This window comes from Vombatus ursinus, unplaced genomic scaffold, assembly GCF_900497805.2.
Source record: "Vombatus ursinus unplaced genomic scaffold, bare-nosed wombat genome assembly UNPS02014792.1, whole genome shotgun sequence".
Classification (NCBI taxonomy): domain Eukaryota; kingdom Metazoa; phylum Chordata; class Mammalia; order Diprotodontia; family Vombatidae; genus Vombatus; species Vombatus ursinus.
In genome coordinates, this window is record NW_020954570.1 from 13,230,360 (window position 1) to 13,252,231 (window position 21,872).

The 21,872-nt window shown below is 33.0% G+C and overlaps 1 protein-coding gene across 1 annotated transcript in view; it reads right to left on the minus strand.

Annotated features, from left to right (window-relative positions):
• YTHDC2 (YTH domain containing 2) overlaps positions 1 to 21,872 on the minus strand; it is an 88,252-nt gene that overhangs the window by 50,111 nt on the left and 16,269 nt on the right. The window contains exons 6-12 of the mRNA XM_027869213.1: positions 21,754 to 21,856; positions 19,414 to 19,570; positions 14,124 to 14,231; positions 11,120 to 11,268; positions 9,818 to 9,953; positions 5,709 to 5,835; positions 5,467 to 5,532 (exon numbers count right to left, since the gene is read on the minus strand). Coding sequence (XP_027725014.1) covers positions 5,467 to 5,532; positions 5,709 to 5,835; positions 9,818 to 9,953; positions 11,120 to 11,268; positions 14,124 to 14,231; positions 19,414 to 19,570; positions 21,754 to 21,856 — 846 coding nt within the window. The remainder of the gene's footprint in view (positions 1 to 5,466; positions 5,533 to 5,708; positions 5,836 to 9,817; positions 9,954 to 11,119; positions 11,269 to 14,123; positions 14,232 to 19,413; positions 19,571 to 21,753; positions 21,857 to 21,872) is intronic.

Here is a 21,872-nt window from a genome sequence, read left to right on the forward strand (position 1 = left end):
AGACCAAAAAAAAAATCATTATTAGAAAAGTATTTTCATTTAATTGACAGTGTTGGCAGTGGTTTTAATAGGATGAAAAAAGAGACATTTGTTTTGTAAATTTTTGAGTTCCAAATTTTGTCCCTCTCCCACACCCCCCCCCCCGAGAAGGCAAGCAATATGATATCAATTATAAATGTGTAGACATAAAAAACATTTCCATATTAGTCATGCTGCAAAAGAAAATTCACACCCAAAAAAAATTATAAAGATAGAAAAAATGGATGCTTCTATTGGCATTCAGACTCTATCAGTTCTTTCTCTGGAGGTGGATAACATTTTTCATCATAAGTCCTTTAGAATTGTCTTGGATCATTGTATAGTTGAGAACAGCTAAGTCTTTCACAGTTGAACATCCTTACAATATTGTGGTTACTGTCTGCAATGTTCTGGTTCTGCTCATTTCATTTTGTAACAGTTCATGTAAATCTTCCCAGGTTTTTCCTGAAAGCATCCTACTTGTATTTCTTATAGCACAATACATTCCACCACAATCATGTACACAACTTGTTCAGCAATTCCCCAACTGATGGATATCCCTTCAATTTCCAATTCTTTGCCATCACAAAAAGAGCTGCTATAAATATCTTTGCCCTTTTCCTTTTCCTTTGATCTCTTTAGGGTATAGGAATGTCTATTACTTTGGCCCACATATGCTACCACGAGGGCATAAACTACAAGATGGCAATAACAGAAAGAAATACACTACATAGACCAAAATATTCATAGCAGGATTTTTTTTGGTAGCAAAGAACTGAAGACAAAACAGGAGCATATTGGTTGGAGAATGACTAGGGAAACTAATTTAATAGCCCATTAATGCACTGTAAGAAAAACCAAACAAAAAATTCAAAGAAATATGGAAAGCCCTAAATGAACTGACAGCAAAGTAAATAAAATCAGGGAAACAACATACAAATGACTACAACATAAACAAAAAGAACAAACAAAACTGAACAATGAATAACTAAAATGATCAAGTATGGACCCGAAAAAGAGTAAAAAAAAAAATCTTTCTTTCACTGAAAAAAGAGGGTTATAAGTACAGAAAATTCCATATAATGTCAGACAAAAATAGTATGTGAGTTGATCTGTTTTTTCCCCCTCTTCTTTAAACCTCTTTTTACAAGACAGAGCTTGTTAGGCAGAGGAGTAAAAGAACAACACATTTGGGAAATGTGATATAAAAACAAAAGCAATCAGTCAATAAAAATAATTATTTTTTAAAAAAGCTTATCAAATAATTCTCAGTAAGTTTGTTTTTAATTTACTTTTTTGCTTTATTTACTTTTCAAGGTGCATGAATTTCCTTAAGTAATGGTCAAGACTTGTACAAATAAAATGAGTTGTTCAGTTGCCATATGGCAATTCAAACAGTACTTTTATACCTCCTTCGTTTGAACACCTAGAGAATCTGAAAACGAACACCATGAAAAATACATGAGCTTTCAGAATGCTCATGATGCACAATCAACTATTGGACCCTTGATGATTCTATACCTTTGTTTTTTGTTCTTGGAAGGTGATTAATCCAAAACTTAACTACACTGATTCACATCCTTTCCTCCAAACTAGGCTAGAATTGATGGGATAAACTGGGCAGAAGTAAAAGTACACTAGAATAAGCCTAAAGAAATATTTTAAACTACTAGGTGCTCCAGATTTTATAGCAAGTTGATGTGAATTTCCTATAATGGTGCTTCAGGTGTCTCTATCTAAATCTAGGACAATGTGATCTTTCCCGGTTTAGTTAATGGCTCTGCTAATAATTAGTACTAAATTAGGACACCCTATTGCCCATTCTAAAACCATAGTAACACTACCAACTGTAGTTTTCAAGTTTTACTTTATCCAATAAATTTACTATGTTAAAAGAAAAAAAAATCTAATTCAAAAGCATTCCATTCCATTCCATTCCATAAGTAAGATCATTTGGTTAAGAGTTTCACTTATTTTTAAATAATAGATATCCTATGTTAATTACAAACAATTTTCCCTCTAATTTTCTTTGACAAGATTCTTGTAGACTTAGAAAGCAAAGTCAAGATGGCAAAGTAAGGCAGGAACTTGCCAGAACTTCCCCAAATTTCCCTCCAAACAATTTTACAGTAATACCTCAAAATGAATTTTGGAGTTGCAGAAAGGGGCAAATGAAACAATTTTCCAGCTTTATACAACTTAGAATATCAACAGAAAAGGTCTATCTCAATGAGGTATGAGTGGAGTGCAATTCAGTGCAGGCAGTGAAAGCAAGCCAGCAGCAGCCTATGCCCCAGCAAGAAAGCAGCAAGGTCCCCCCTCCCTTGTATGAGGCAGCAGTGAGGCCCTCTACCCAGCCAGTATGGGCCTTGGTATGTGGCCCTAAAAAAAATCCCCAGGGCCAGATGGATTCAAAAGTGAATTCTACCAACCATTTAAAGTATAATTAATTCTAATACTACATAAACTATTTGGAAAAATAGGCAAAAAAGGAGTTCTACCAAATTCTTTTTATGGCACAAATATGGTGCTGATACCTAAACCAGGAAGAGTTAAAACAGAAAGAAAACTATAGACCAATTTCTCTAATGAATATTGATATGAAAAAAATTTAAAAATACTAGGAAGAAGATTACAGCAATGTATCATAAGAATCATACACTATGACCAAGTGGGATTTATACCAGGAATGCAAGGCTGGTTCAACATTAGGAAACCTATCAGTATAACTGACCATATCAATAACAAAACCAACAGCAATAATATAATTATTTCAATATATACAAAAAGCTTTTGACAAAATACAACACCCATTCCTATTAAGAACACCAGAAAGCATAAATATAAATGGAGCTTTCCTTAAAATAACAAGTAGTATCCTCCTAAAACCATCAGCAAGTGTTATCTGTCAAAGCTAGTAGCCTTCCTAATAACATCAGGGGTGAAGCAAGGATGCCCATTATCAACACTATTATATAATATAGGACTAAAAATGCTAGCTACAGCAATAAGAGAAGAAAAAAGAAATTTAAAGAATTAGAATAGGCAATGAGGAAAGAAAATTATCACTACTTGCATATGATATGAGGGTATATTTAGAGAATTCTAGAGGATCAACTAAAAAACTACTTAAAATAATTAACTTTAGCAAAGCTGAAGGATATAAAATAAACCCACATAAGTCATTAGCATTTCTACATATTACCAACAAAACCCAGCAGCAAGAGACAGAAAGAGGAATATTCCATTTAAAATAACCGTAGACAACATAAAATACTTGGGAGTCTACCTTTCAAGACAAACCCAGGAATGATATGACCATAATTACAAAATAGTTTTCACAAAAATAAAGTCACATCCCAACAATTTAAAAAATATTAATTGCATATTAGTAGACCAAGGCAATGTAATAAAAATGACAATTCTACCTAAATTAATCTACTTATTCAGTGTCATACAAATCTAACTACCAAAAAATTATTTTATAGAGCTAGAAACAATATTGACAGAATTCATTTGGAAGAACAAAAGATCAAGAATATTAATGGAATCAATGAAAAAAAAATGTGAAGGAAGGTGGCCGAGCCATATCAGACCTCAAACTGTATAAAGTGGTAATCATCAAAACAATCTGGTACTGGCTAAGAAATGGAGTGGTGGATCTGTGGCATAGATTAGGCACACAATACACAGTAATAAATGACCATAGTAATCTAGTGTTTGATAAACCCAAAGACCCAAGATTTTGGGACAAGAACTCACTATTTGGCAAAAACTGTTAGGAAAACTGGAAAAGTTTGGCAGTAACTAGATAAAGACCAACATCTCACATCATGTATCAAGATAAGGTCAAAATGAGCACATGATTTTTAGACATAAAGGATAAATTAGGAAAGCATGGAATAATTTACCTGTTAGACCTATGGATAGGGGAAGAATTTATGACCAAATAAGAGAAAGAGCACTGTAAGATAAAAAATGGATAATTTTGGTTATTTTATATTAAAAATATTTTACACAAGCAAACCAATGAAGCTAAGATTAGAAGGAAAGCAGAAAGCTGAGGGAAAAATTTTTTAACAGCAAGTGTTTCTGATAAAGGCCTCTTTTCTCATATATATAGAGAATTGAGTAAAATTTATAAGAATACAAGTCATTCCCCAACTGATAAATGGTTAAATGATATGAACAAGCAGTTTTCAGAAAAAAATCAAAGCTACATCTAGTCACATGAAAAAATGCTCTAAATTACTACTGATGAGAGAAATGCAAATTAAAACAACTCTGAGGTACCACCTCACACCTATAAGACTGGCTAATATGACAGAAAAGGAAAATGAAAAATGTTGGAGGGGATTTGGGAAAACTGGGATACTCATGCACTGTTGGTAGAGTTGTGAACTAAAACAACCATTGTGAACTACACTCAAAGGGCAATAAAACTGTGCATACCCATTGGCCCAGCAATACCATTACTAAGGCTGCATCCCAAAGAGATTAAAAAAAAAAAAGGAAAAGGAAAAGGGCCTATACGTACAAAAATATTTATAGCAGCTCTTTTTTTGTGGTGGAAATGAACTGGAAATTGAGGGAATGTCCATCAGTTGGGGAATAACTGAACAAGCGATACATGACTGTGATGGAATATTATTGTGTTAAGAAATATTAAAAACCTGAAAAGACTTATATGAGCCGATGCAAAGTGAAGTGAGCAGAACCAGGAGAACACTATACACAGTAGCAGCAAGATTCATGATGAAAAACATTATCCACCTCTAGAAAAAGAAATGATGGTGTCTGAATGCAGATCAAAGCATACTATTTTTCTCTTTATTTTTTCATGGGTTTTCTTTTGGTCTGTGTTTCCTTTCACAACATAACTAATATGGAAATGTGTTTCAAATGATTGTACATGTGTAACCTATATCAAATTGCTTACTGCCCCATGGTGGGGGAAGGGATGGGAGGGAGGAAGAGAATTTGGAACTCAAAATTTGTTTTTTAAAAAATGAATGTTAAAAATTGTTTTACATGCAATTGGGAAAAAATAAAATATTAAAAAATTCTTGTGTTAGGGGAAAATAAGTGAAGATAGGGGAATTTATTTTTTAAAAAACTTTAAAATGGTAATAAAATTGTTTTAAAAATTATGAAAACATCCATTCATTTCATTACAATTAAAAACTTAAGGTCCCTACTCTTCTGATTTTTCAGTTTATTAATAAAACTATGCCAAATCCTATTGAATCTTAGTTATCTAGTGTCATTACATTCCAACAAAAATGACAAAACATCTTTAATAGAATATTATATTCTATTATATAGACATTTGCCTCAATTTTATTATAGTATATGATCTTAAAACAAAAATCTCTGAAATAAATATGTATATGTATATATACATGTGTATATGTATGAAATATCTCTAAAGCAAAAACATCACCTTACCTGTAAGACTCCAGAAGGTCTACAATCTCAGTCTGTCCAAAGTGTTTAGCCCAATCTAAAGCCATCCTGCCAAAATTTCAAAGACTCAGTCTAAGATGAACTTTTCTTTAAATTACCATCCAAAAACATGCAATAGTTTATTATTCATCTATCAAAATGCAGGTGAAAGGAGCTTTTAGTATAAAAGTACAATTAAATTAATAGACATAAAAATACACATAACTGAGGTTTAAAAAAATTACCAGCCATTTGATGCTTTGCTATGGACATTGGCTCCCATACTAATTAACTGTTCTACTTGACTCAAAAAACCTCTTCCTGCAGCAACCATTAGTGCTGTTGCACTGGTTTCGCTGTGTCTGTAATCCACTAACAAAAAAGAAAGTAATAAAAACAATATTTATAAGAATATTTTTCAAACTATCATAGGAAATAAATCACATATTACAAATTTAAGTTTTTATTCAACTGTTATATTTAAATGCCTTCAATTCCAGAAACTAGATGCTTACCTGCTACTAAAAATGTAAAAACCTAAAAACATTTTTAAAAAATATTAGCCATACTTTTAAATGAGAACTTGAAATAATTATATAGTGAGAGTATTATAACAGTATTTTTTTCTTCATAAAAACCCAGTCTCAAGCAGGTCAACCATGAAGATCTTTGCTCTTATCTCACCCTAGACACAGATAAAATTAGAGAAAGGACTCTGCTACATGAAAGAATGATCAAGTAGAGGTAACAGTTAAATTTTTAAATGAAGAACAGTAATATTTTAAATCGGTAACATTGTTGAAAAGGAATTAACACTGAAAGGTTATCATCTCCTAAGTCACATGAATTATTTTCCTCAGCCTAGACTCCTTCTTGATCACAAAATGATAACATAAATTATAAAGAGGACTCTGGATACAAAGATCAGGAAAATGCAAACTTATTTTTATCAGTGAATGATGACAGGTTCAGAAATCTATTAATTCAAAGTATTATTCATAAAAAATGATAAACTATGAAATGAGTTTCCCATGTCATTTGAATAGAATTGCATCATTTGTAAAAATGTTATTTCCTATAAAAATCTCTCTGTGAGGAAAACTCTGATAAGTTAAAAATTTTCTACAATGCATTTCTCAGGGACTTTAATAAATCATTGCTTCTCAAAATAATTTACTCTTATTGAAAAATCAAAATTAAATGGGTAATTTCTGAAAAGAATTTATTATAGAAAACAAAACAGACTGATAAAAGTTGATGTATATTACTACTTATACCTATGACTGAATTATCTGTTAGGAAATCATTTGATCATTTCCAAATACATACTGAATGACAATACACACACAAACACACACACACACATTTGTGTGTATGTATGTATGTATGTATGTATGTATACATGTGTATATGTATTGGTATACATGATATATATAGGTATATGAAGAACTCACATACCTATACATACATATATAATATGTAATATTGTTACACTGTAATGTAGTGTTATATTATACATGTAAACATATTTGTGTACACATGTGTAATATGTACATGTAAATACATATGCTACATGTATAATGTATCATATTGTACACATTATATTATACATATAGTTTAGCACATATATACAACATATATAATGTATAAAACGTATATAACATTATGTATATATAATAAAACAAGATGGTTGATCCCAGTGATTCCCAAATTTCCATAAAACTGCATGTTCCCACCCTATTACACAAAATAACAACTTCAACTTCTCTTCTCTTTCAAGTGACTTGTCTCCATTAAGCCCATCTTTAATCTTTGGTGAGCACAGCAAGAAGGAGAATAAAGAAGTCTATGGAAAAAGAAGGAAGGAGAATAAAAATGCCTCCGGAAAGAAGGTATTCTGACCAAAAGGAAAAAAAAAACTAGGAAAAAATATAAAACGTGGGGAGGAGGGGGATTTATAGAAAAGTAGAAATAGAAATAAAATATAATTCAAAAGTCAACTAGAGGGGCAGCTAGGTGGCACAGTGGATAGAGTACCAGCCCTGAAGTCAAGAGGACCCGAGTTCAAATCTGGCCTCAGACCAAACACTTGACACTTACTAGCTGTGTGACCCTGGGCAAGTTACTTAACCCCAATTGCCTAAAAATGGAACAAAAATTAAAAAAAAAAAGCCAACTAGAATAATGTTTATTTTTATAAGATTGGTAGAGGTTCAGCTATTGTGGTGCTTGACCACTGGATATTTAGACAAGAGTTCCTAAATTTGATGTATATTAGATACATGACAATGGCATGTTATTTAACTTATCAGAAGGTTGTTCCTTCTGCCCCATCTTAGTAATTCCACAAAGTTGTAATGAGGAAAAATTTGATAATGTATGTAAAATGTTTTGTAAACCTGAAAACATTACATAGAAAGTTTAATAACTAAATATTAGCCCTTACTATTTTAATTCAATGTGTCTAGTAATAGTTGTCATTTAATATGTGTAAAATCCCATTACAAAAAATTTTATTAAAAATGGCTTTATGTGGTAAAGTTAGTTCTAGGCCTAATGGATAGCTCACACAGTTAACAATATTAATTTTAAACAAATAACCCAGTACAACTAATGCTTTCCCTGAATCATAGAAAAGTTAACTCTACAGAGACAGTATCTGATTTTGTAGCATCTTCATTTTAGTAAAAGAGAATTAGTACTTCACAGGTCAAGTATTATGACACTATGCAGCAAACTCCTTTTATTTCTAATACCCTTACCTAGTACACTTCAATTACCTATCAAACTAATGTAAACTTCCCAGTCAAAAATTTTAAGGCCATTTTAAGATACTAAAACTTTACAATGCACTAAGACTTTTGGGATACCTTGTATGTTTAAACTAAACAAAACAAAACAAAACAAAAAACAAAACACTGGAAATGTTTTCCTAAAAAAATAGTCTAAACCTTGAAACTGTATAACTAAAGGCACAAAATTACAGATTTAAATGGTCTTAAGTGGCTATATGTAGACATTATAGGTCATCAAAAGTCTAAAGATGATCATTATCACATGCACAGAGTGAGATATACATTCAAAGGGAAAAATGAAGATACCTACAGAATTTTCCCTGTTCCCTTCCCCTCCTTTCTGTCAATACCAGAAAAGAAAATTTTCCTGTTTAGGAAATGGGACCTAATAATGAAAAAAAAAGGAACAAAGCTTACTTGCTTCCCTGTCCTGAATGGAAGGTACCAAAGACCCAGGATAAACAAGGGGCAGCCTGGTATAGCCATTAGAGTTATAAAACCTGAATTCAATTCCAACATTGCCACTTACAAGCTGTGGCTTTAGGTAAATCCCTAAGTCTCAGATCACTGATCTATTGTGCTTTCTACTTCAAAGAGAGGTTGGGAGGTTCAAATGAGATAATAGATGAAAAGCACTTATAAACTTTTAAGACTTAACTACAGGCTATTTTATTTAAATTGCACCAGGAAGCTCTCACAAACTCTCTTCTCACAAATTTTCCCATATAATCAACTAACTAAAGATTTATCTGGTTTTATAAACTTTCTAAAAAATACAAACATATTCAAGGAAGATGATGCTTATTCATTCCCACCATGCATAAAACTTAGCTAAAATATCTGGGAATGAGTATTTTTGTTACACACACATGTACGAGCATGCACACACACACATGCACACACACCTCCCTTTCCTAAATGTATACAGAGATGCAACTCTGACAAATGGGGCACATTATATAAAACAGGGGTTAGGCTTGTATGGGACCTAGAACACCAAGATGATAGCATGAGAGCAATTGTGTCTCATAAGACATGGAAAAAAGGGACCAGGAAGTAGAAGAAAACAAAGATAAATGAGATTTTTACAAATATTGCCTATGGCCCTGTATACCCCTGAAAATGCATCCTGATGGTATTATAAATTGTTAGTGCTTATCCACAAACATGATGTGGGGATACCGCACGAATTGAAATATTGGTAACACCATATATTATGCATATATAGTATACCTCAGTGTCTTACTATAGAATATCATTTATTAAATTAGTAATTTAGTACATAAATGTTTTCCAATATATTAGTACAAAGAAGTGGTTTCAGAGATATAAAATAAAGTACTGAACATAAATCACCTTATGATCGTAAGGCAGAGACTATGCCTTATTTGTCCTTGTATCCTCCATAGTGCCTTACAGATTAGGCACTCATATGTTTTAGTAATGAACAACTTTTTGAAAATAACTGAAAAACTTCGGGAATAAATTTCTATATAACCTAAATTTCCTCTACAAGATAATTACACGTATTGAGCAATTTATTAAAAGATATAACCTACCGCTAACATTTTCAGTTAAAATAAGGTGAAACACCTGAGCAAACGCATCAACATCTTTATGAAGCCATATGTCAGAAAGACAAGCATCCATTTCTTTTATTAGCCACGGTTCCAGGCAATTCACATCTTTTTCAGTCTAAAAATGCAGAAATTTTCAAATTAATCTAATGTCTGAAGAGATGGTTGCTAAGAATGTGATAATCTATAAATACCATTACTTCAAAAAATCTTTAGTTATCAGTGAAGTAAAGACAAACACATTATGACTAGGCAGCTAGGTGACATGGTGGATGGAGTGTTGCACCTATAAGTCAGGAAGACCTGAGTTAGAAGCTTGTCTCAAACACCAACTAGCTGTGTGATCTTTGACAAGTAATTTAACCTCTCTCAGTCCAAGTTTCTTCATCTATAAAAGATGATAATAGCTTCTACCTCATAAGGTTGCTGAGAAGATCAAATGAGATAACATATATAAAGTGCATAGAAAACTTTAAAGCACTATATATATTCTAGCAATCAGCATTATCATCATAAATATATTATAAAATAATATAAAACATAAATATAAATAATATGATGATGACGATGACAATGACATGTTCTGCACGAGCTTAACAATAGGCATTCACAATGTTACCTCTGGACATATAAAGAAGATATAATTCCAGCACTAGTAAGCTTGCAATGACATGATCAAAAATTACTTTGAAATACTTTAATACTTCAACTGATCTGAAATTTCATTGGTATGCATATTTCCTCCAGCTACAGAGAACACAACACTTCCATGTTTTAGGAAACAGTTTAACGTGTGCTCTGACCAAAAAAATTCATTGGTTGACAGCCAACCAGATGATGATTATGAATTATGAATAAATTGAGCTTAGCTAATCTTTAGACAATAGTTGGCAACGTGTCATACTTAAAAGTCTTTTCAGCTTGTAACGCTTGTCAGGTTTGTATTTTTCAGGCACAGTCTTTGTGAATACAGGGTCAACTCTACACCACAACAAGGCATCAAAATATAACAAAATGTTGTGGTTTTGAATATGTTCAAATCATGACCCATACCTCATAGAAACAAGTATCACAGCAACTACACAAAGATGTAGAATTTTAAACATTTTCCTTTCTCTAAGAGTTGATATAGACACACTTTTTAAAAAAGTAAAAATTTTAGCATCATTTAACTAATGAATTCATCCTCTAAGTTCATAATGAGCAATGATTAGAATACAACTTAATGTTTAGGAAAAAGAATGAAAATACTCAAAGTTCCAGTTGAGACAGTAAAAGTCTTACCAATTGACTAAATACAGCATCACCCCCATCATCCAATAAATCATATTCTTCAGTAACATTTGGAACAGTTCTTTGCCTCTGAGACTCAGGTTTGATGCTATTCTCTTGAGCAGAGTACCATTCAGTAAGAGTAGTTTGCTGTTTCTCTTCTAAATCATTTGAGAGAAAGATTATTTGTCAGTATACTCTTCTGTTTGATTTTCAAAATTAATTTCTTTAAAATTGTGGCACATGAATATAATTGGATATTATTGTGCTATAAGAAACTACAAACGAGTTCAGAAAAAACATTTGCAAAAGGATAGAGTGAAGTAAATAGAACCAAGAACACACTAACTACAGTAACCCAACTACAACAATGTAAACAGAAAGAACAAGAAAATGAAGTTTGACACCAGATAAAAACTGAGAAGATGCACCTTGTAGCCTTTATTGAAGATGTGAGTAAATACTATGCACACTGTGTTATACAAGGCCACCTTGGTTGGCTGACCTTTTTTTTCTTAAATCTGTCACAAGCGAAGAATTGATGGGTAGGAAGGTACATTTGGAAATAAATGTGTTATTAAAAAATGCATCAATTTTTTAAAAGGAAAACTTTAAAAATTTATCCACTTATCAAATTAAATGACATAAATGCAGTGGTATTAAAAGCTATGCCTTAAGATATTAATACCTCCCCCTTAAAGTTCTTGTCATTAACTGGATTTAAAATGTTAAAATGTACTCATAAAAGGAAAATTAGAAATGTTGGAGGGGATATGGAAAAATCGGAAAACTGGTGCAATTGTGGTGGAGTTGTGAACTGGTCCAACAATTGTGGAGAAAAATTTGGAACTATGCCCAAAGAAGAGGGAGGGAGAGAATATGGAACTCAAAAACTTTTAACAATAAATGTTAAAAAAATTTTTTACATGTAACTGGGAAATATTTAACAGAAAATGTATTTTAAATGTATTTTTGTATTTTGAATTTTAAATTGAAACATTTTCCTATGAATGATGCTCTCAGATCTGAAACTATTTGCCAATCCAGCCTACTAATAAGGTGTCTATGCTAAGTACTGCAAAAACTCCAAAAGGAATTTTTCAAAAATACTACCAAATTCTTTCCTCAATAGATAAGTGATGAAAAGATATGAACATGCATTTCTTGGAACACAAATTATCAAAAAAATTTACCAGAAAAAGTATACAATTTTGAATTACTAGATATATCCACTAAATTTACAAAGGTACTTAAAGGCAATAAAATTCAAAGTTGGAAGGGCTGTGGTAAAACAAGTAGACCATTACATTAATGGCACAAAATAGTAACATCTTTGTTGGTAACATTATAGCAATATACAATTAAGAGCCACAAAACTTCATGCCCTTTAACTTGGTGTTACTACAATTAGTACTATATTCTGAAGATGGTATAAAAAGAGAAAAAAAAGAGCTATTTGTAAAAGTATATTCAGAGCAGTTTTATTCATGATAGTAAAATACTGGAGGTAACCCAAGAATTCAATCAGCAAGTATTTATTAAGCATCTGCTTCATGTCAGCCACTGTGCTAGATGCTGGAAATACAAATACAAAAGTTAAGATAGTCCCTGCCTTCACACAGTTTATATTCAATTTTTGTTGTTGTTACTGCTCAATCATGTCTGACTCTTCATGACCCCATTTAGGGTTTTCTTGATAAAGATACTAGAGTGGTTTGTCATTTCCTTCTCCAGTTCATTTGACAGATGAGGAACTGAGGCAAACAAGGTTAAGTGACTTGCCCAGGATTACATAGCTAGTAAGTATCTGAGGCCAGATTTGAACTCAGGGAGATGAGACTTCTTGGTTACCAGCCCAGTGCTTTATCCACTGAACTACCTAGCTGCCCCATATTCAACCAGAGGAATACAATCTATTCACAGACAAATAAATACCAAATGCATACAAAATAAGCACACAGATATTACGAAGTGGATTACATACTAAAAAGTGTGACTGTGTAATAGGATACTATTGCACCATAAAAAATAACAAATGGGAAAAACACAAAGAAATATGGGAGACCTTATAAAATATGATGTAGCATAAAGAAAATACATCCACAACATACATACTGACTACAATTATATAAAACAAAATACTATTAGCCACAAAAAACCATGAGCTGAGAGAAACCACAGATGAGAAGGGGAAGAGTCAAACACAATGTTTATATTATCACTTTGTTAAAGCAAATATACAAATTTTATAGCACGAATCTGGTATATAAAAGAACGTAATAAATTTTGTTGAACTGAAATTGTAAACAGTAGGTTTATGACTATATATACAATCAATCACTTTATTTCACTTATATGTACTGAATGTTTACTTTTCACTTCTGGGTACTAAATTTAGAATTTTAAATGAAAATACTTAAAACATTCCAAAAAAATTCCTATGAATGTGAATAATGAAGTTAAACAAGAGAAATGTCAAATTCTAAAAACTGAAGCTAAGGTAAAATTTTAAGCCTAATTAGAACTATATCAAAACTGAGGACAAAATGTTTATAAGATCACAGGATTTGAATGAAGAAGCTTCAGAAATAACTGAATTCAAACTATTCATTTCACCATAACCGAGACTGAGAACATAACATAATCATTTCTAGGACGGTAAATCTTAACAGGAAAGCCAGAATCTGCAGGAGATGTTACCATTCCATACACCTTCCCTATTTCCAGCAAGATCAGTTTCAAGCTAAAATAATTAGTTTCTGGCTCACATTTCTTTTCCTGCCAAGTACAGTCAACCTTCCCCATTTCTCACGTCACCCAGCAAGTCAGCAGCCATATAGGAAGGCTATTAGACACATGGGGGCAAGCTTTCGGCTTATGTTATTAGGTGACATCAATATTTATATAACAAACAAAAACAAAAGAAAAATATTTCAACTTTACCTCTCTCTGTTATGTGTAGTTAAAAAAAACAAACAGTAAACACATTTACATTCTTTGTAAGAAAAAAACTCACCTCGCTGTTTTTCCTTTTTGTATTTTAACATTTCTTTGTTTGTGTATCCTGTGCTTCTTAAAATGTCTTCCAGAAACATCTCTTTTACTTCAAATGGTCTTCCCTGTACTGAATAATCAAAGAATATTTTTTCTCATTAAACAAATTAGAAGTATTTTACCTTGTTCCAAAAGATCCTAACATTAAGACATCTTTTTAAAAACTGATTCTGTAAAAGGAAAATGATTTAAAATTGTCTTTATTCTTTATAAGACTCCTTTACTTTTTTTTAGACAAATATTCTTTACTTTAATGCCTCATCATGGCATAGAAGTAATCCTGGGTTGCTGAAGGCTATGTTAGCACAGCACAAACTCTGGAAGGTCCTGGAAAGACTCTATGGCCCTGGTAACCATCTTCTTTCTGAGGTCCAGCCTAGATAGCTTCCTTAATAGTACACTGACCACTAGGCAATGAATTCTTTGGCCACAGTAACCCACTGAAATGAAGAAAAATGTAAAATATCCTTTATCTTAGAAGAATACATTCCATTTCTGTAGTGATGGAAGCAGAGTAGCTGAAAAGGGGAAAACAGTGTTAACAATCATACAGTTTTAGACATTAAGTTACTTACAGATCTCTAAATGTGAGACCTTTGTTCACTGATAAATATGGGCAAATATTTGTGTAGAAACCATCAAAAACCATAATAAAAATATTCCAAATCACTAATGAAAGGGATACAAATTAAAATGTCTCTCAGGCTCCACAATAAAAAAAAGAAAATGAAAAATTGTTGGAAGGGTTGTAGAAGGTCAAGCATCCAAATGCATTCTTTGTGGAGCTGTGAACTGGTACACCAATTATGGAAAGCAATCTGAAATATGGCTATATTTATTTCATTGAATACAAAAATCTCCAAAGGAGTAAAGTTTAAGGTCACTCAAAGTTCAATGGAAAGATAATGTGACTTGTATGAATGACTATAGCATTTTAACAACAAAGCATACTAGAAGCAATGTAAAACAGTGACGTCAAACTCAAATACAAATGGGCCACTACACAGTATGTATTTTTATTTTATTAAATATTTCCCAATGACATCTTAATGTGGTTCAGGTCACACTTGCAAGTACTATAGGCTGCTGTAAGGTGACATAAAAGATGCCAAAGAAATGTGTGACTGAAAAGTAGGTGGAAAGATCAAAAGTAGGGAGAATAAGGAACAACAGATATGCAGCCTATATGTTCTATTCATATCCACATAATGTCAACAGATCTAGAACAAGGCCTCCAACACACTGGGTGGCCCTCTTGTGGATGGTTTCAGGGTAAACATGCATTACTAAATATTTGTTTAGATGTATGTAGATTTGAACACTTTTTTATGCCACACATCAAAGTATAACAATGAAATGACAGATTCTATAAACTATTATATTTTCATATTTATTGTACTTCACAGATAACCCTTGATTATTATCGTTATTATTCAGTCCTGATAGTAAATAAATTGCAAACAGGACTGTTTAATATTTTATAAAATGACCTAGAAAAAGACACAAGTGAAGTGCAAAAAAAAAAATTTGTAGGTAACACAAAACTGAAAGGAAATGGCTAAAAATCCAGTAGAAAACTGAAATCAGCCAAAATTTTAAAATAAACAAAGTAAATAAGAGCATAATTTAAAAAATGTTAAGAATAACCAAATCAACTGAAATGCCAAAACCAATGAAAATGGAAAAAGATATTATGCAAGATTTTTTTTCTTCTACCTGCGTTCAGACTTACCTGAAGAAATTAAGCAAAAATAACCAATTCTAAGAAAATCACAGGATCAAATAAAAGATCTTAAAGTAAAATGCCATACATTAACAAGTGTAAAAAAAAATCAATAACCAGTCAATAAATAAACATTTATTAAGTACCTACTATGTGCCAGATACAATACTAAGCCCTGGGAATAGAAAGAAAGGCAAATGACAGTACCTACTCTCAAGCAGCTCACAGTCTAATAGAGGAGATAGCATGAAAACAACTATGTACAAATAAGTTATGTAGAGGATAAATTAAGAGATAAATTAAAGGCTTGATAGGAAGAAATACTTTCTAGAAATTAGACTTATTCAAAAGTGGATTTTTCTATTTTTAAAAATTCTTATTTATCTGTTCATTCATCCATTTATGTTTGTTCATTTGTTATTTATTTCTCCGCACAATTCATTTCTGAGGCAAGGGATTATAATGACTGAACTCTCACACAACTGAAATTGTTGCTTACAGTGCTTCAGTAGGTTACATTTTTTAAAATGTAAAGTTAAGGTAACTTAAAACCAAAACTTTAGGTATTAGCCAACACAAATGTAAAATTACATGGATAGAGAAAATATTTCAGTTATGCAGAAACAGGAGGCAGAAATAAATCAATATAATACTAAAAAATGATTTACTAATACAAATTAGGCAAGAAAAAAATGTATCTATTTTTCCTTGACCCATGCCATTTAAAGGGTGAATAGAATGGTGTCTAAGAACACCTTGGTTACACATTAACAAACAAGGGCAAAACATTTAGTGCAGGATATTTTAATTTACGTGAATATACAAAGTTGAATAAAAATTGTTATGTTTGAAGATAAAATCCATCAATGTAAGAATCCATCTATCAAAAATAAGCCCTAAACCTCAGTTAGAACTTGGTTCACTATTATGCAGTATAAAGAACATTTCTGTAACTTTGCCCATCTTATCTTCAGCTGCCTTAACGTAGCAAAGCCCGAAAGGTGCCAGCCCTATTTTCAGACACATCTTCTGCTGGTATGCCTAGAGCTGCCTAGGGAAGTGGTAGGTTCTTCCATATTTATTTAATTTCAAGCAAAATCTACATACTGTATTATTGGCTAAGTTGTAAATGTGATTATTGCTTATATGTAAATAAGAGTTCTAAGGCTTCCAAGGTCCCCACAAACTCAAAGATTCTGTGAGTATTCTTAACAAAAATTTTAATAAAAAATTTTAAAATCCCATAACTCTGTAATGAATCAATCAGTGAATAGTTCTTAAGCCCACACTGTGTGAAGGTAGTGTGAAAAATATGAAATATATACATGGCCACTGGCCTTGAGAAATTGAAGGACATGGGGAAATAAAACTAATCTACATGAAACAATTAAAGACTAACTGTATACAAAACCGTGTGACACTATATAGAACTACTTACAGAAAGGAAAACTTACTGTTTACTGGACGAAAAGGCATCATAGAGAAGGCAAGACTATAAGCCCTCAAGGAAGGATCGTGGGATCTAGCGCTGGAAGGGATGTTAGAAGCCATTTGGTCCAACCCCTTCATTTTACAGATGAGGACAGAAACTGAGGCCCAGGAAGATTAGGTAACTTACCTAAGGTCACAGAGATAGTTTGATAGTATCAGGAGGTGAAATTTGAACCCAGGTCCTCTGACTCCAGAAGCAATGATCTTTCCATTAAACTATGACAAAAATACTACAACCATCAATTTTGAACAAGGCTGGTAAAAATTCTGATGTGCTAAAATTCGTAGTGACTTATCAATGTAGCCAAAGTAGCAAGGTAGCCTGAGGAAGAGCCAAGAGGATTTCTCAGGTACATCAAACTACCATAATCACTACCACCACCACCTGCGTCACCACCTCCCTTCAGATTTCTCATACAAAAACAACCCATGACCCTGAGGCCAAAAGCCCAGAGAAAAGCAGTGCTCCTAGACCACTGGTCTTACTTTTGGTCTAATCAGGAAACAATTAACAAAGCGAAACAATGTTCTCCAAAAGAATGAATACACCATCCTTGCCACTACCATCACAAACAGCTGACAAAATGCTACAAGCAAACAAATTCAGGCTAAGAGACCCAGGAAAAGAATGCTTGTTCCACCACTGGCCCTACTTCCAGGGCCCCACTAGCAATTAGTCAGGAAATTAACCCTTTGGAGATGTGACCTGGTCACTGCTTTAGAAATTCGGCCAGACCTTGCCTCCTTAGCAGAGAGTTACTGAAGGCCTGAAAAACAAAGTTCCCACTACCAAACTCTCACTTTCAAATGGTTTAACCTAAGAAAAAGTTTTTTATCAGTGGAGATAACATTAAACAAGACGCATTAACATCTGTTCTGCAGTTGTACCCTTAACACCACTGAGCCTTTTCATGATTTGCAGCTGAAATTTCCTATATGTACTGTCTTCCCCCTTTTGGAATGTGAGCTTCGTGAGAGCAGGAACTCTCTTACTTTTCTATCTGTATCCCCCAAACTTAACAGAGAGCTCTGCACAGACTAAGCACTCAATAAACTTTCCTTCCCACTGTTACCACCTTAACTCTAGCCTTGATTATGTCTTACCTGAATCATTCAAATAGTCTCTTAACTTGTGTTTTTGGCTCTAGTGCCTCCCCACCCTATATTGTACACTGCAGAAAAATTAATCTTAAGCACAGATCTGCTCATATCATTTCCATAACTCAAAAAGTAGTTCCCCATAGCTTTTGAATTAGAAGCTGAAACTGTATCTGACAAAATCTCCTACCATCTTGCCTCAATTCAATCTGCCCAGGTTCTTCTCTTATTACTTTCCTTTATACTCTATTCCCCAGAGAAACCAGACTGTTTTCCAAACTTGTCCTATGCCTCTACATCTTATATTAAGCTACTACTCTTTACTCCCAAAATGTCCTTACCATCCCTGCTCCTTCTGGATACATTCTTCAAAGCCCAACTCAAATGTCATCTCCTACATAGATATTTCCCTGATCTGATTCCACCGCATTCCCTCACAGAAGTAATCAATTCCAGCTATGAACTTCCACAGCACTTCTTATGACACATCATGTTGTGCCTTCTAACAGTTCTTATTCATCTTTGTATCTCCAACACTGCTTTCTAATGGTACAAATATGTGAAGTGTTTGCTGAATGAAGGAACGAAAGCAAAAAAAGCAGTTTTCTAAAATGTACTTCAGGGTAAAAGGATTTAAGAAAAGTAATGGGCAACATTTGGGTGTAGTTCAGAGAGTTACTGGCCTGTAACTTAAATATCCTGAAGATACATTCAATTCCTCTGCCTTCTGATTACCACTGCACTGGAACCCATTCCTAGTTCATTACTATACTAATTCTACTCAACTTTGTATATGACATAGATAGGGTTAAGGTGGAATAAGCAAAAAATAAGTAAATTTTACTTCCAAAGTATTAAAGAATATTTAATAATGATATTCATAATACTTTCCCCTGATATGTTTAATTTAAAAGTTTGACCACATTTCATATTTACTTACTATATATCACTGGGCAACTTCCAAAATATCTTATAAAGAGATTCACATCCAATGCAGCACTAGAAAGAATCAGTTTCAAAGTTGGATGCTTCTGTAACAAGTCTCTTAACTTTGTCAGTAAAAAATCACTAAATCGATCCCTTTCATGCACTTCATCCTGAATCAAGAAAAAAAGAAAAAAGGTAATTGTTAAGACATTACAGGTAACTATGATCTCTTTTGTTGTACTATTTTTTGATTATAAAAGGTAGGCTAAAAACCTTAGTAATTCAGACAAACTAGTGAAGATGGTCAATTTGAATCAGTGAAAATCTAAATCGAATATGTGAAATGAGACAGTTTATTAAGTGAATTCTCTATAGGTATTACTTAACTAACAAATCACTGTAAATCTTTTTTCCTAGAAACAAAAAAAATTAAACTTTGGTCAACCCACAGTCAAATTAATACAAAAGCTGAATTTAATGGAGTGAAAATTAATAAAGTTTTACTTTATACCCCAACTCTATTACTTAAAAGGCTATCATTGAATTGACATCACTCAAGTAGCTCAAAAACCACCTTTAAATCTGAACTCTAGATATAGAACTATGTGAGAAGATGTATACTACATAGAAAACACACAGGCTCTAAAATCAAAGGACATGGGTTTGAATTTCTGGGACACAGTAACAATTTTATTCTGTGATAAGACACAGAAAACCAGTTACCTAATTCTTAGGTAAAACCAGTGGCAGGGAGGGAACATTTACTAATTATGTACTATATGTCAGGAAAAGGGCTAAGCACTTTACAATTATTTCATCTGAGCCTCAGAACCCTTATTATCCCCATCTTACAGATGAGGAAACTGAAGAAAACAGAGGTTAAGTGACTTGCCCACAGTCACAGCCAGTATCTGAGGTTGGATTTGAACTCAGATTTTCATGACTCCAAGTCCAGCACTTTATCCACTATGTCACCAGCTGCCCTTATCAGTTGCCAGTTAGTTTAGATGATCTGAATATGGTAATAATGTGATAAAAGGTACAACGCCTAGATAAGTAAGTCAAGAGTCACTCTCTTCCATGGCCAAAGACCATGGAAAGGTGTCCAAAGTACAAATGTATCACTCAAACTGAAACAGATCCATACTAAGTTTTCAATTATCTAAATGCCAAATCTGATGATCTATTCTCATTCCTCATGGCATCTGATGCTGTTGACCACCCTTTCCTTTTGTATATTCGTGTCTTCTCCTGACAGTATTCTCTCCTAGCTCTTCACCCACCTACCCAATCACTCCTTAAACTTCTTTGCTAGTTCTTTATCCATATCAACTCTCTAAATGGGGTTGTGTGGATTCTTAAAAGCAAATCACAGGGGCAGCTAGGTATGTGTGTGTGTGGGGTTGATGGGGCAGCTTGGTGGTGTGATGGATAGAGCTCTGGCCCTGGTGTCAGGAGGACCTGAGTTTAAAATCTGGCCTCAGACACTTTGTGACCCTAGGTGAGTCTTAACCCCCTACTGACTTAAAAAAAACTAAACAACTAAAAACAAAACAACTAAACAAAGTGCATGAACCTCTGTGATGGTCACTCCTTAGCATCATTTTCTTACATAAAAAGAACAAGCAAACTACATCAATATTATAATTTTCCATAAGGTTTGTTAAGTAAGGTCTTATAATTTTATTAATCATAACAAAAACAATTGGCATTTATTCAGTGCTTTATAGTTTGCAAAGCACTTTAAAGATATCTCATTGATCCTTACAACAACCCTACATGGTAAGTTCTCTTATTATTCTCATTTTACAGATGAAGAAACTGAGGCTCAGAGATGTTAAATAGCTTTCCCAGGGTCACCCAGATAGTGTCTGTGGTAGGATTTGAATCCCTATCTTTTGTCTCCTACAAATTTAATCTTCTTTTAAATATAACAGAAGAAATAAACTCATTTTTTAAACATTAGAGATAATCATATGTAACAGTGTGCAATAAACAAATATTTCTCTCTTTGGAGGTGTGGGGTCTGGATCTATGATTTAATTAGTATGGGAATATCCTGGTGTGAAAAAAATCTTCCACCCACATAGATCAATAATTCCCTCTGTAACTTGAAATTTACAGAGGTGCCTGAAGCAGTGAGAGATTAAAAGAGTTATCTCTTGTCACACAGCTAACATGCATCCAATTCAAGACTTGAACACATGCCTTCCTGATTTCAAAGCTGGCCCTCTATCAATTATGTTATGCTGCCTCTTTTTGCTTTTAGATAGTCTGCTCTACACTGGCAAATAAAAATCACAATCACAATTACTGAATTTCAGTTATATATAGGAAAGAGCAAAATTCTTACCACAATAACATGTGTCACAGTTGATAGTGTGCTATCTCCTGCCATCAATGTGCGAAGTAATACTCCATTAGTGCAAAATGTCAGAAGAGTCTTTGGAGAAACTCTAAGAAAGTAAAGTA